The sequence below is a fragment of the Mastigoproctus giganteus genome, chromosome 11 (genome assembly GCF_048544385.1).
Source record: "Mastigoproctus giganteus isolate SK-2022 chromosome 11, ASM4854438v1, whole genome shotgun sequence".
In the NCBI taxonomy this organism is placed as follows: Eukaryota; Metazoa; Arthropoda; class Arachnida; order Uropygi; family Thelyphonidae; genus Mastigoproctus; species Mastigoproctus giganteus.
The window spans coordinates 42,314,975-42,330,835 of NC_143585.1; the positions used below are offsets into that span (position 1 = coordinate 42,314,975).

The window sequence follows — 15,861 nt, forward strand, 5'->3', positions numbered from 1 at the left end:
CTCGAACATACGAGAACAATCCAGAAAGAGAAGCGGAAGTTCAGGTCAACTGAGAAGCGTCACAGCTCCTCCCGTGACCTCACGCGCGCACACCTGGTGACGTCGCCTACCTCTAATAGCGTTTCACCGTGAAATCTTTAAGAGGGCCAGCTTAAGCACTCTTGGCCCTTACTATGGTGCATCTGCTTCTGTCTTAATGGGGATTTGTCATGGTATATTACTTTTACTGACTCGTCAAAGAACTTCCATACAAACAAGCTACAACTAAACGGGGAGTGACTGGAAGGTATTTTTGAATTCCAGTGCTTCTTAACCCATGTTGTTTTTACCAGAAAACCACTATTCGTATTACAGTTAAATTCTCATAATATTTAACAAATTTTATTAATTAATGTAAGGACGGGTCCTTACATAGTATTTCCATTCCCTTACAAGAAAAGCAGGCGTATGTCATCTGATTAGCCAGCTTTCCGTCTACGTGAAACACACTAAAAATAATCCCTCTTTCGTGATGTCCCCTTAATCTACTGAGAAACTCCTTAAGCTTCAACTTCAACAACAAAAGAAATGTATGAGACATAATAGGATGATTTTTAGTATTAGAATTAACCATATAGAGCAAGGAAGCCAAATTATGCGCTTCCATCCTCAAGTAGGTAAGTATCCGTTGATCTTTGAATTTCTTCAAACTGTCCACCTCAACTAATTGAAGAGGCAAATTGTTCCAGCAATCAACAACGCACTGGCTAAAAAAATATATTTAAACCTTTTAAACTTTACCCTGTAATTTTAATTTATGGCTCCTAGTTCTGGAATTCTTATAACAGTGAAAATTTCGCCTTCAATCATTTTAGTAATCCTCTCAGAGCTTTATAAACCTCATCAGGTCCTTTTTAGGTGTCTAGACGTTAAGCTCTGTAGTCCATATAATCGACATGTCACCTCGTATGGTTGCCCTTTTGCTGTTCGCACCATGAGACTTTCCCGTCTTTGAACTCTTTCAAGAAGCTCAGTGTCTTTTTTCAGATAAGGTATCCTTATTTAGACACAGTATTTCCAATGCAGTCTTACAATTGCCTTATACAGTGGGATTATGACCTCTATCTCTACAGGAAATTGTTCAATGAATCACCAATAGGAGACCATGGGCCTTGTTGGCCACCTGTTTACACTGCTCATATCGTATCTCCCAGATCCCTTTCTTCCTCTACTGTTTTCAATTTAACCTCATCAAATGTATAAGTTATTCTGGGGTTTGCTATCTTCAAAGTGTAAGACCTTGCATTTTGCTACATTAAAACAGAGCCGCCACATTTTTAATTATTCTTGATGACTTCAATAGGCTTCAGCTTGTACAAGTCATCCTGATGGAGCGCTGCTGGGCAATAATCATTAATGACTCTCCCAATTTTTGCATCATCTGCAAATTTTAACATCACACCCTCTCTCTCTCTCTTCGTCGATATTGTTTAGAAAATTAGAAATAACAGTGCTCCAAGAATCGATGCTTGGAGGATTTCACTTTTGATATTACATCAATCTGAAGTATATATCCGTTAATCACAACCCTGTGCCTTCTGTCCTGCAACCACCTTGTGATACATCTTAGAATCTTTCCACTAATTCTAACGTATTCCAAATTGTATGGTAACTTCTCGTAAGTTAAATTCTTTGCTAAAATCCAAATAAACTACATTGAAATGGTTCCCTATATGCAACTCACGAGTAATGGTGTCAAAATAGCTTACCAATTAGTTGAATGATTTTTCCTTAACAAAACCATGTTGTGTGTCCTTCAGAATGCCTTTTCTATCTAAATGTCCCAGGATTGCATCCTTAGTCATTGCCTTTAAGATTTTCCCTACCATTGAAGTTACATTAACCGGTCTGTACTTATTGACTTCAGTCTTAGAACCACTTTTATGTATTGTCGATACGTTGGCATTTCTACAATCCAAAGGAATTCCCCCGAGTCTAATGATGCCTTCAAATTTAACCTCAGTGGTTTAATACACTCTTTGTCCGCCACCTCAAAATTACTGGGTATATATCATCCACTCAAAGAGTCTTACTTGCCTTTAGGCTCAAAATTTTACTAATAAACAATCTATAATTTTGAAATCACTAACTTCATAAATGTCAACCACACTCGCACATCCTCTCCTCAGCATGAAGGGTGTTTCGTCAGCAAAGACCGGTGCAAGTGCGAGTACTTAGTCATTGCATCATCTGGGTTATCTATGACTTTCTCGCACCCAGTACTCAAGGGTATGATCAGATTCATTTTCTTCTTCTTCTTTGTATTCACATACATTTAAAACTCTGGCCCCATTCTTTGCCCTCTTAGTCAGTGATTTCTCATACTCAGCCTTGCCTTCCTAATCTTATCTGTGGTACTATTATAGATAAAATTGTACGTAGCTGTCATAGCTTCAGTATTTTTCATCACTCCGTAACTTTACCATGCTATCTCTTCCTGCTCTATTACACTGGCCAGCTCCGTATTCATCCATCTCGGCATCTTCCTCGTGCTATACTTTCTTAATGGTATACTAGGGGGCTCCGCCCCCTGCTCGATTTGTTCGCCAACCTCCGCGCAATTGACCAGGTGATCAAAGAAAGTGTACCGTATTACAAGTACGAATCCCAGGCCGTACTAGAGAGCCACAATCCACTGTCGAACCTATCAAAACGCACTGATCGATATCTAATCTATATATGTTTGTTTGTTTGTTTGTTATTTGGTTTTTAGGAGCATTAGCAACTAAGGCCATATTGCTCAGGGATATGCGGTGGTTATTCCCTTGACCTTTCCGCATCCTCCGTATTTGGTGGTGACGAGCTCGAACCCCGGTCTAATCAAGAAGCGTGTGCTACTGCTGCTGCTCCTTCCCACCTGGCTACGGAGGCGCCAATCTATATATAAAAGAAAATAGAAAGTGTAAGAAAAAACTGTAAAAAGTAAAAATTTGTGAATGTTGAGTGAATGAAAGTTATTATTAATTGCATATTCTATCTTAGCCCCTTCACCGGACAGACTGATGGCTATGCGGGCCCTCAGGGGCTTCGTGGTTATCCAAGCTGACACCATGCTTTTCCTAGCTGGCAAGGTGTGGGATGCTGACACTGGCCATTAGGGTAACCCCCAACCCAGTGTGGGACAGAGCTGCAAAAAGTACGCTCCACCATAGGAATCTCTTTCCCTATGTTCTTTTATTCTACCACCCGGGTGGTTGAGTCTCCTTACCCCATCCCCTTTCCCCCACCCTGTGTGCCCCTGCTCCCTTTTGCCTGGTGGCTCACCCCACCACCCACTTTCAACTCCACCTTCTGGACCAGAATGGGCGTCCTGTACCAGGGGTCCACTTACTGTCTTCCCTTTTAAATCAGGCGAGTGCCTCAACTACTGCCCCCTCTGTTCTCTACCCCTTTTATCCCACCCTCTTCCTATCTCCCCATTATCTCCTTTCCAATATTTTTTTCTTTTTTGGGGAGGGCTTTTCTTGGATGGCTAGGCTACCCCAGGGTTCACCCCGCCAGAGCTTTCTTCTCTCCTAAGGTGTCCTGGCCCGCCTCCCCGGGGCGGTGACGGAAATTGAGGGTGTTAGTAGCTCTCCACAGGCCCCAGACTAAGTGGCCAGAAGAACAACAAAACACACACACTAACACACACGCTGGCTTTATGCAGAGTATTGTATTCTACACAGAGTAAAAACGCGGAGTTGGGGGAGACCCCAGTGCCGCCAGACAAAAAACACTATATCACTATGATCGATATCTAAACAGGAAATGACCTAACCTATGTAATTATTTACCTGCGCATTTGTAGTATGCGGCATTCTCAAGGTCGAATAAATATCACAATGTAATTATTTACCTGCGTTTACATAGGTCATTTAGGCAAAGGCCTCTTGCTTCGGGTTCCCATAATGCATGAGGAATATTGTTGCATCCGAAAGAGCAGGACTAAAATATTTAACTAACATATTTACAAACTATACAAATATTTAACAAAAATATTTACAAATTACTAAACTATTTACAAATATAAAATATTCATTAATATACAAAAAAACGTTACAATGGAACATCAAATGTTAGAGAGCGAACCACGTGCACGAAGTTGGTGAACGTTATGGAGGCAGTTGTTAATAATTAATTGCATTTGTAGTGACGTAAGTGCCACGCTCTCTTCTCCCATTGGCTCGAATAAATATCACTAGGAGGAAAACTTTTAATGTATAGAGAGATATGCGTTCATGGCTTCTGTGATTATTGCTTTAAAGTTATACCATAATTCTAACGTATTCTCCCTTCCTCTGCAATCCGTCCAGTTAACAAATGCCATGTACTTAAACTGTCCTTAGTCCTCTTTTCTGAAATTAAAACCGTGCCTTTGCCTTTAACTGCTGCAACATTTTTCTTCATCTTCCAATTAACTCACACCGTACATTATCTTTTCTTAAAGACATTATACCATACAGGAACTCGTCATCCCCAATTTCCAGCTGGCACCCACAGTCCTCTTAGCCCTATCATGTCAGCATTAGTTGTCCAAATGAGGAGTATGAATTCACCTATTTTATTGCAACACTCCTAATATTGTAGACACAATTAACACTAATGATTCATTTATAGTTTACTAAGCCTAGCATTTCTCTTGAAGTTATTTAGGCTTGTTTCCTTTGCTTTACCTTCCTGCTCATTTGAAACACTGCCACCCTCAGAACACCTTGCCAAAATCCGCTGCTGCAGCAACAAACAAGAATTGTTGAGAAGTGTGCAAGCATTACTTTAACCCATAATATCGGATAAACGCGTGCCGAGATTACCCTTGTCCTTTAACTATCAGTTTCCTCAACCTTCAAAGGTATCCTCCATAATGCTGGTAAAAACCCTTGCACTATCTTTGTTAAAATGAATACTGTCTCTACAAAATAGATTCCTTCCACCTACAAGTGCGGGCCACGCTGATAAAAATTTCCTCCCTAAAGCCTTGCAGAGTTTCTCAAATCTTGAGTTAATCTACAAGGCTTTCAGCATATAATCCCTCCTATCGTGTCTGGACAGAATTGTTGACATACATCTTCTAACTCCGGGCATTTTTTTTAGCATGGTCCTATATTTATTCATCAGATAATTTTTTTTTACATCATTAATCCTACATGAATAAAATCTCACAAAATCGTTAATATTACCAAATATTTTAAAATAAACTGTAATGCTGAGGAACCAACAAAAACTTTGATTTTTAACCAAGTTCAGCCTATATTTAAGTAAAAATTACCTGGTGCTTTGTGTGGCTTGCTGTAAATTATACGATATCCTTGTAATATCCCATTCAGAGCACGCTTTGTGGGGGCCACCCATGATATCTGCAGACTTTGAGAGCTCACCGGAGAACACTGCACTCCATACGGAGATTCATCTGGAACTGCAGGAAACATGAAATAGTAACGTTATTCTCCATCATTAATTCCGAATTTGATAAAACCTTCCCATAATTTTGCTACTAAGTGTATCTATCGTTCACTATTTAAATTCAATTTGAGTTCTGCTTTTGAAGTGGCAGTTGTTTGCTTGCTAAAAAAAAAAAAAAAAAAAAGACGAAGGAAAGAGATAAAAAAGCACTTAATTTAAGTGTCTTAGCGACGTCTTTGAAAAGCTTCCGTGTTCCTTACCAGGATACTGTTTGTTGTATTTCACCTTCACGAACCCTTAACAACTAGATATAAATAATTCAAACAGCTGTGTTAAAAAAGCACGTATATCCCTTCATGGAACATCAGCGGAAAGTCTTTTGACAAGGAATCAACACAGACGGTAACAAAAAATATACTTAAAGCGATTCTTAGTAACCAAGGGAACTAGAATATCATGAAACATCGTATTTACAAAGGCCATAATGCAGACATTGAGCTGAGTAGCAATAGCAAAGAAAATACTTTGTAAGAGAAGTTCAATATCGATAAAAAATATGTGTAAAGAGGACTGAAAGCAAAATATCTGACGGGATTGCGCAAAACCATCGATTTTATTGCTGAAGATTTCGAAACACTCTTCGAGTGTAAACTTGAACATCCGTTCATAAAGATTTATTGCAGCTTTATAAAATTCTACAGTTTTGGTGAATCAGCTATAATGATCTAGCGGTCAGCATTACTGTTCCAATATACAGTACAAACTTTCATTGTGTGATTGCACTATTGTGGGCTCGGTACAATGTTTCCAAAGAGCTTTTCAGGAGCGGATTTGTGTTTTGTCAATTTTCGTACCTGTGGAAAGTAGTTTACAGTTGGAAACTTTATAAAGTACTCTTGCCTTTACACCGAAAGGGAGATGTAAATCCTATTATACACAGCCAATCCAAAATATTGGAAACCGAACTTCTTCTTATACTTGCCTGAACTACTGCTTGAATTCGACATGACATGAATCCTTCTAGTGATGATGGGTGCCTAATGTAATTTTAAGCCATTCCTGTAGTAATAATTCTTCTACTTCTTCAGTAATGAAAGGTGGTCTACGCACCCGTAGACCATGCCACAAAAAATAGCCACCTTAATTCTAATAAATAACCAAGGAAAGTTAATAAAAGGATCACATTTATATTGCGGTACGTACGGTATATAAATGTAAGTTTTCAAATGGTATAAGGGAAAATTATTGGTATTAGATAAGTACTGCATGATTGCTTGGAGACTCCTAGTTGATCAGGTGATGGTGAAGATAGGTGATCTTTCCAATTTGCAGAAAGGTATTATTGTTGGAACAAATTTAGGAGGACACACAATTGAGAAAACAAAGGAAATCACTGGTGTGTCGGCAACCATGTCAAAGGTATACAATGAGTGGAAGACGAAAGGAGAATACAGCTCGAAAAGGAAGACATGCGGCAGAACATCGGTAAGAAAGAGAACGCGGGCATTTAAAGCGAATTGTGCATTCAGACTAAAGGTCCAGTGTGTACCTCCAAACGAACTATGCGGCGAAAGTTCAAGAACCGAGGATTTTGTACCGTTTGCCTATAGGACAGCCACTTTTTTCGGTGAAAAAATCGAAAGATTCGACGGGAATATTGCCACCAATACCAGGACTGGACTATAGCACAGTGACAAAAAAATCATGTGGTCTGAATTTTGCACTAACTGCAGGGTGAAAATGTGGCGTGAACATCATGAAGCCATGAATCCCAGACCATGTTGTGTCCACCAGTCAAGCGGCTGGAGGTGCAGGTATCATGGTATGTCGTATTAGTACGAACAGGATTTGCTCATATCACTAGAAGGTCGTGTTACCTACAATGGATACCTTTCAGTCGTATCCGATCAACTTCACCCGGCAATGCTTCATTTTTACAAGGAATGCGATGGATTCTTTTAAGACGACAACGCAACTATCCACCTCGCAAATATTGTAAGTGAATGGCATGAGGAACATTCCCAATGATTCCAAAACGTACCTCCTAATCCTTCATATTTGAATTCAATGAGAATATCTGGGATATGTTGGAAAGGGCAATCCGGCTTCGCAGTTCTTTATCCTGATGGAAGAATGGCCAAATGTGGAATTAGTCATGAAGAATTTCTATTGGATACTTTTCGCAAGGTGGCTGAGTTCGTTGGTCTGGCAAGGGTAGAAAAATAAGATCTAATGGATTTTCATTTTTAAAATCTCTTGATCATAATGATCACGGTTGTAGTTGTAAAATAAGAACAATCGATTCTAATAACAAAACTTTATCATAAAATAACTAACACCATTTTGGCTTTTTTCAATATTACAAAAAATAGCAGAACATTCCCATCTTAAAAATATTTCATTAAACAAAAACGACTGATAATAAATAACTATTGCGAAAAATGCTCCACTCGAAATTTTTCTATGGAACCCCTGGTCTCCTTGAAATGCATTTTTAGAAACGTTGTACTAGCGCAACTGTCTACTTATTTGGTTCCTAAGAGTAGTCAACTTAATGCTCACCAGAAAATATAATCAATTAAACAAATGCACACCTTCAGTTAAATATATCGTTAAAATTGATTACCATCCTCTAGAGTCGCTGCCACTACATCATCCGATCGTGGGCCTGCTCCCATGGCGTTGTAAGCCTGTATTAAGATGCTGTACTTAGCGAACTTATTAAGTTTATCCAAAATACACTCCGGTCGAAAGTCACCTGCTACTTCCATGGTCTTGTAGAGGTAAGGATCTGTGGAATTGTATAATTTATATCCAATGTAATACCCTTTAATTTTACCATGCTGGAGATGAGGAAGAGGTGGCTGAAAATAAAGGATACATTTATTACATTTTACAAGTTTGAATTCTAAATAATGTCTAAAATTAAATATCATAATTACCAATTAGAATGAACAATAAAAGGTAAGCCCATTTCATTTTGAAAACGCTTACAAGTTGGAATGCAATATAAAAATACTAGTATGGAAGTATAGTCACGTCCCAAAATATTATACGTGTTTTCTCTTCCAGACATAATGCTTTATAGACTTTTCGATGCTTTAATATGATCAACAGATCATATTAAATTGGAGTTAATGAAATAATAAATATTCCGAATTAAGAGAATAACACCTTTTGCTTACCTTCCAGGTAATTCGCAAAGACTGGGAGCTGTGAGGTTCCACATGCACAAAAGTCGGAGGGCCACCAGGAACTGGAAAGAATTAATTGCGATTTTTGTCTTGTACTTACAATATTCATAGCTAAAACAGTTCAATCAAAAGTACTTAACATTAATTTTCAAGTACGCTACTTAGTTTTTGCTAAAAGGCAGTTCTGATATTTTAAAATAATACTATTCTATATTTTTTGGCTTTTTAAAATCCTGTGCATATAACTTTATAAAGACAATTTTTCTTAATCTATAAGTACAAAATTTATTTTTTTCCAGTATAATTTTTCTCACGTTATTAATTGTACGATACATTACATAAAGCAGTTTATAAGCTTATACGAAATATGTTTCACATCATAGATTTTCACAGTTATTACGAGTTATCTTTCATATAACTATTCATAAGATTCATTTTTTCTCTCATATTCGTTGTGTTTCATTTTCCACAGCATATTATATGCTTCGACTCTTCCAAAATGCAGTGGAAATCTTGGATATCAGTATTTCCAGTCGATTGGACTGGAAATAAATCCATCAAAATCGACGCAGATGACCTACACATAAAGGAGGAAGAAGAACCCTCTACTTTTTGGCAATAAGTCTGCACATCACAGTGGTTATAATCAGTCTTCCCCACATTGAGTAGAACAGTCCTCGGTTCGAATCCCATTAATGACGAGAAGAATTTTTACGGTTTTTTTGTGCCACGTGGCTGGGTTAGTTGGTCTCGGGCAAGGATAGCAAGTTATCCAAGGAAATTCCGGTTTTTCATCCAGCAAAACAAGCAAATTGATCCTATTTGTTTAATAGAATTTATTGAGAAAAATATAACTAAGAATATTTTAAATAAAATATAATTTAACTATTCAAAACACTTTACTATCTTATTAACCTTCTTCTGTGGTGAGGACTTCCAAAACTTCTCCAGGCTCACTTCTTCCTAAAATATTCTCAGCAAGAACACGAAAATGATACTTAGAAGCGGGTGATAATCCTTGAATCGTAACACGTGTTTGGTCTCCGGCCACAGAACTATTTGAAAGTATTCCTTGCCAGGCAGCTGGAATATAAAATAATGAATTTTGTAAGCCAGTCCCCTGCAGTTATTAATTAGTGAAGCATTCCTTGATTATTAAGAAAATCTAAGCGTTCTATTGCTTTATTTGTGATGTATCACTACATACCTGAGGCATTTTTGAACTGCACTGTGTATCCAATGATAGGACTATTTCCGTTATAAGGAACGCTCCATGTGAGGCCAATACTTCGACTATTTCTGTTAGTTACATCCAAATGGCCAGGTCGCTCAGGGGGTTCTATAGAATCGTTGAATAAACCAGCAGTCAGTCTTATTGATTATGAATGAAAATTTAATTAAGTAAACCCTTATAAAACGCGCTTAGATATGGTATCACCAGCTTTAGAGCACAGATAAAACCCAATTCATCTACATTTATATAATATACATATGCATTGGTACTCAAAAGTTAAGTAACAAACACAAAAATGTAAATAACTCAAATGCCGTTTATTATACTGTGCCAAAATATTAATGGTACTTTGATAATCTACAAGTATTGAAAAAATTGCTATGTGAAGTTAACAAAATAATGCATTTAGTGAGTACACGAGCGGACAAAAATGGTATGTCATTAATCCACGAAAACGTACCCTAATAAGGCGTGTGATCTCCATACGGGTTTCTGTATGGAGATCATGTAGCGATACAGGTTTCTAGGATCACTTCTAGAGATTTCGGCCATGTTCTGTTGGATTGAGGTCGGCGGATTTGTGGGTAATTCCATATTGGGTTTCATTTTCTTCCTCTACCGAACTCGACTCATCAGTGAAGCAATAGGAGCAAAAAGCATTAAAATGTCCTATTGCTGAGGGGCTCGATCGATATACTGTCGGCACTAATTGAAACGGGCTCCTTTTGCATATGAGAAGTGTTCTGTCAAGTCAATCAGTTATATAATATAATATGAACCAGTTTTGTTTCATAACTTGCTGATCTAGTGAACAAATCCAAAGCAAAGTAATCATCATAAATTTGGTTCAGTTACTTTCTAATCTTACAGTGGTATGATCGTATTGAATTCAAAACCAATCTAGTTTAGATTGCAAATTCCATCATTCGCTCAGAGCAGTTTATATACAGTACATCTCCACTTCATTCATGCATTATCTAATATGAAATACCAAATTTGAATCTTCTTCACAAGAACGAAAGAATTCACTGTGCCTTTCTTACCACCGTTATGGCAGAACAGAAATGCATTTCGCATTCAGAGTAACCAGGACAAATAAACGACCTCAAATAGACCTTGGAAAAATAAACTAGTCAATCAATGGATCAATCTTAAACTCAGTCAATTAACTGAAATACAGATGGTTAGGTAATGTCATTTTTTGGAAGGAGAAGATACAACAAAATTGCGTTATCAAAAGTAATGAGATATATATATATATATATATCTACAGCCAGATTTCTAAAGTTTTAACTTTCCAAATTGTAAATCTTTGACGTTTTCCCCTTTAAATTCGATTGATGTATTTTACCTTGGTAAACTATTTGCTCTTGGGGATCAAAAATAACGAAATGTGTCAGTTGAGGACCATGAGATGAGTTTGTTAAGGCTGTTCCTCTAAGATAATCTCAAAGACGGATATAGATTTGTAACCTCTTTGGTTTCCATCGTCAATAATTCTGACCACTGTCTGAATAGATTGATTGACATCATTGACTGATTGCGATAGATTGACAGAAGAATACGTAGCGAAAAGAGAATGAAGGAGAAAAGATCTCTCTAACTACTTTGCCTCCAATTGATAAAGTAGATAGTAATTACTGTATTTGCGATGCATGTTGAAATGTGGCAACGTTTGTTCAATTGAAAAGATTCTTTTGTCGCTAAAATCCAGCGACAAGCTTACAGTTAGTACACTATTGTTCATATCATTCATTATAAGTTTGCTGACAAGAACTTTTTGACAACTATTACGAGTAACCCGATAAGAATATTAGTACGCGATAATTGACGATTAAAATTCTTGTCTCGTTCTACACTCATCAGCCACCAGAGGAAAGAAAGCTTCAGGCCATTACGCTGTTTAGATCGCATCTTTCCTTCAGCACCCACTATTGACATTCCTCATTGTATATACGGTTGCTTAGAGTAGAGCAAAGTGCGAAACTTGCTAACTTAGTTTGAACCTAGTTAAACAGATGTACCGTAAATTACATCACTCACTCAATTCGCACAGAAGGTTGAATTGTCTCAACCATTTTATAGACACAAAGTCGTAAACATTCTCACGAAGTACAACCGCATTGCACTAGAGTTTCTAGTTACTGGGTTTAATTCGGTTAAGCAGAAAGCAGAATCTTGGCTGTATGAACTGGAACTAAAACCTTCTCATTAATGATAATTGTGATGATTCCGATAATGGGGATAATCTTTCCTAGTTCTTCGGATTTACAGAATTCATTGGATTAGAGAATGCGGTCCCTAATTGTTTCTGCTATGTTAACAATAAATTCGTTAAAGACATTTTCTTTTGTTGTCCCTGATATTTTTATATAAAGAGCTCAGTTTAGTACTCGGTGCGTTACATTTCAGGCTCGTTAACAAACAGTTCCATAACAAAAATAAATAAATAAAAAACGAGCAAAAAGGAACGAGTTTCATGCGCTAACCAGGAACATTTCTTTTCTGCGGATCCACCACCGCTGTTGTGAATGAATGGATAATGTTCAATCAACGTAAGACAATAAACAATATCCAATGCTTGTCCAAAATATATGGTATATGGATTTTCCTGTGTGATAAGTATGAAAAAATAATTAATTTCATTAAAATTGGATTAATAAATAATTAATCCAATTTTAATGAATTTGGGAAGGCTGCACAAATTGTTCTAACAGAATAAAATATAAAATTTAATGAAAATCCATCTACTGAGAGTAGAGTTATTACATGCGGACGGACGGACAGACAACAGAACTGTTGAATTTCTATTGGTCCGAATTTAATGAAATTTTGAGTGGCTTGGCAAATCTGTCTAAACTGCAAAAAAATTGTCCAATAAATTATGAAATTATATATATATTTCATAGATGCTTTACTCATATACGCATAATAGGCCTAAAAAACTGGATTCTTTATTAAATTAATTATAAATATTCAAATATAAGTCTACTTTCTTAAATTTAATAGTTATAAAATAGAAATTTGTTTAGACACCTTCACTTCTTTTTAAGATGGCACTTTTAAAATCTCAAATACTGAGTATAAGGTTTTCTTTGTATTTTAAGAATATTTTAAAATTAAAGAAAAATAAACTGTGAAGCTCCAAAATTATAGAGTACAAAAAATGTTTTGTGGTTGGCAATACCAAAAAAGCTTACCTTGAACAACCAATTGCACTGCAGCTTGATCGTGGCCAAAAGCGTTGGTCACAAGACAAGTAAAGTGTGCGGAGTCTGATCGATGAGCTGAGGAAATTGTGACCTCTGCCTCCATTCCTCCAGGAACAATTTCCTCTCTGAGATTATACCTATAAATCAAAGAAAACGTAAATCCAACCTTCTTCCACAGCTCTGGTATTGTGAAAGACTTTCAAAGAAAGCTAATAACTGCTGATTGGTACAGGTGTTTTTGTTCATTGTAACGCCATGCTGAAATCGGGTTTTGGAATGCTTAAGTGAAAATTACCTTTGTTCGCTCTTTAGGTTTATTGGTTGTCCGTCTCTGTTCCAAATTATGGCCATTGGTCTATCTCCCTGGGCTTTGCATCGAAGCTTTGCCTCATCTCCTTGTCTAACTGTCAGGTTGAGGTAGTTTTCTAGGAAATGTGCTGGAACTGTAAAAAAAGTATACATTACAAATAAAAATTAAAAGAAATTTAAAAAAGAATAAAAGTTGCACTGTAATGTAATCGAAATCTACTTTGGGTGAATTAAATATTTGCTGAAGTATTATTAATGACAAAAATATAAATACTTTAAAATAGCTAATTTTTAATGCATTTAATCTCTGCATGAGAATAAATCACAGATTTAATACGAAGTGATAATTTATTACACATATTTATAATTATGAGTGTAGTTAATGAATTCGAGGTACTGGTTAACTCAAAAATGTGAATATAAGACTATTAGAAACTTGGTGGTATATGGCATTGTATTAAGTTATGAGGTGTATTGCGTCTGTATTTGTGTAATTGCATTGTTTTTTTCTGTTTACCGGAAAAAAAACGTTATAAGATCAAGTCTACTGTTGGTCTAAACGATTTTAAAAGAATTAATCCCAGAGATGAAATTATACAGTCCTTGCCCGAGACCGGCTAACTCGGCCACAGTTAGCTGGTCGGTGGCCGAATTAGTTGGTCCCTAAATATGATGTGGAAGATTATGAATGATGCGAGCCTAAGAGAGAGACATTATGGGAAGTTACTACAGCAAATAAATGAGTGGTTAAGTGGCAAAAGTGTGGTGGTGGTCCCACAGGGTACGGTGCTGGGCCCTTTACTGTTTTTAATATTAATTAATGATAAGTATATAAAAGTATATAAAAGGATACAAGTATATAAAAGTTTAATACCTAAGTCTATTGATGACACAAATTAAAAATGGTAGCTGGTTTATAATACCGAAAAATGCAGGATTCTTTCATTTGGGTATCAGTAATCATAAAACAACCCACCGGTTGAGTTTCACCGAACTTTAAGATATTTCATAAAGAAAGGACTAGGAAGTAACTATACTGATATGAGGTGTTTTGTAAATGAGACAAAAAGGTTATCCAATTAAATGTACAGTATAAACAGTGGTTAAGCCCGCAACTTGGACACAAAGGGTATTCTTGTGAAAAGAGGCTTGAGGTCTTCAAATTCCGGTGTTCAGAAACCATCTTCTATGGAGTGACCTGATTGTGGCGGTTAAGCTTTTAAAAAAGGATCTAGTCGAGTACAAAATGCCGGGATTAGCTCTACACTTTGCCGAATGATATACACAAAGAAAGTGGCTTAAATTTAAATCGAGAGGAGATAAACTGTAGACTGGATGTCTGAAAACTTTCCTTAGAGTGATTGATTGCGGGAACGAAGTCCTATCTATTCTTGCGGAGATTGAAATTTTACCTAAATTCAATGGAGTTTGGAAACTCCACACAAAGGATAGAAGTAAACACTTGAAATAAAAGGTAAATGAATTGAGGGAAGACAAAATTGTCTACAATTAGGGTATTTTGGTTGATACTACTTGAGATGGCTTCCTTGCATCGTTAATATAAATATCCTTTCTTTTCTGTATTATTTATGATGCAAAATAAGGTAAAATAGTAAACTGTTGACAGTACCTTATGAGAAGATATTCAGAAAATAAAGCCATTAGCATCCATCTTCATTTTGGCCAAATGCTTAGAACACTCGATTTCTTGATCCGCATGAAGCCTTTTTAATTCTTATTTCAGCAAACATCTTTATTTACATAGTTAGTGAAACCATAATTATAATGAGGTTGAGTTTGATTTTGTAAGGTAATCACCGATGTAACTAAAGGTCATTAAGTGAGAATGTCTTTTCTGTAAACAGCGAGCGTAGGGAAAACCGAAAAGAAACAATACACTACTCGGTTCTCTTTGACAATCTTACTAGTGACGTGAAGTACAATAGAAGACAATCAATAACAAGAACAAATGAAAGCGGATGTCAGGTTGTGACAATTAATTCAAGCGACTGCGTTTTTATCAAGAACAAAATCTGTTTTCTTTTTTTTCTTCAGTTTACTACCAACTGTTGAATGTTCATTCACAATTGTGTTCGTAACATCCTACTAGTTTTTTTTCTCTGCTCCGATCTGTGGGGGTGGCGTTTTAATGATGAAACAATCTATCTCTATTTATCCCTGGCTGGGTCGCCAATTGTGGGGGTGGGGTTTCTATCTTATATATATTTTTATATTACCTTTTATTTTGTTATTATTTGTTATTTATATTCCCCACTTTATATATGTACATCCCCGTAGTCCAATCCTCCCACTTAGCATCTGACTTGTTTGTTCTCAGAAGATTACCTGACTCGTAGGGGACCTTAATTACTTTAAGTATTTCTCCACAGGATTGGCTGAGTTTCGGAATGACAGACTCCAACACATGAATGAAAAATAAAACAATGTTTATTAACATATCATACAGAAATTAGCAATAGTGTTTGGTCAA

At 36.6% G+C, this 15,861-nt stretch overlaps 1 protein-coding gene across 1 annotated transcript in view; it reads right to left on the bottom strand.

Moving 5' to 3' along the window:
* LOC150077950 (cell adhesion molecule Dscam1-like) overlaps positions 1–15,861 on the bottom strand; it is a 167,381-nt gene that overhangs the window by 44,224 nt on the left and 107,296 nt on the right. The window contains exons 13-19 of the mRNA XM_090385369.1: positions 13,357–13,504; positions 13,050–13,198; positions 9,823–9,954; positions 9,531–9,698; positions 8,607–8,677; positions 8,048–8,285; positions 5,288–5,434 (exon numbers count right to left, since the gene is read on the bottom strand). Of these exons, the coding sequence (XP_090241495.1) occupies positions 5,288–5,434; positions 8,048–8,285; positions 8,607–8,677; positions 9,531–9,698; positions 9,823–9,954; positions 13,050–13,198; positions 13,357–13,504 (1,053 nt within the window). The remainder of the gene's footprint in view (positions 1–5,287; positions 5,435–8,047; positions 8,286–8,606; positions 8,678–9,530; positions 9,699–9,822; positions 9,955–13,049; positions 13,199–13,356; positions 13,505–15,861) is intronic.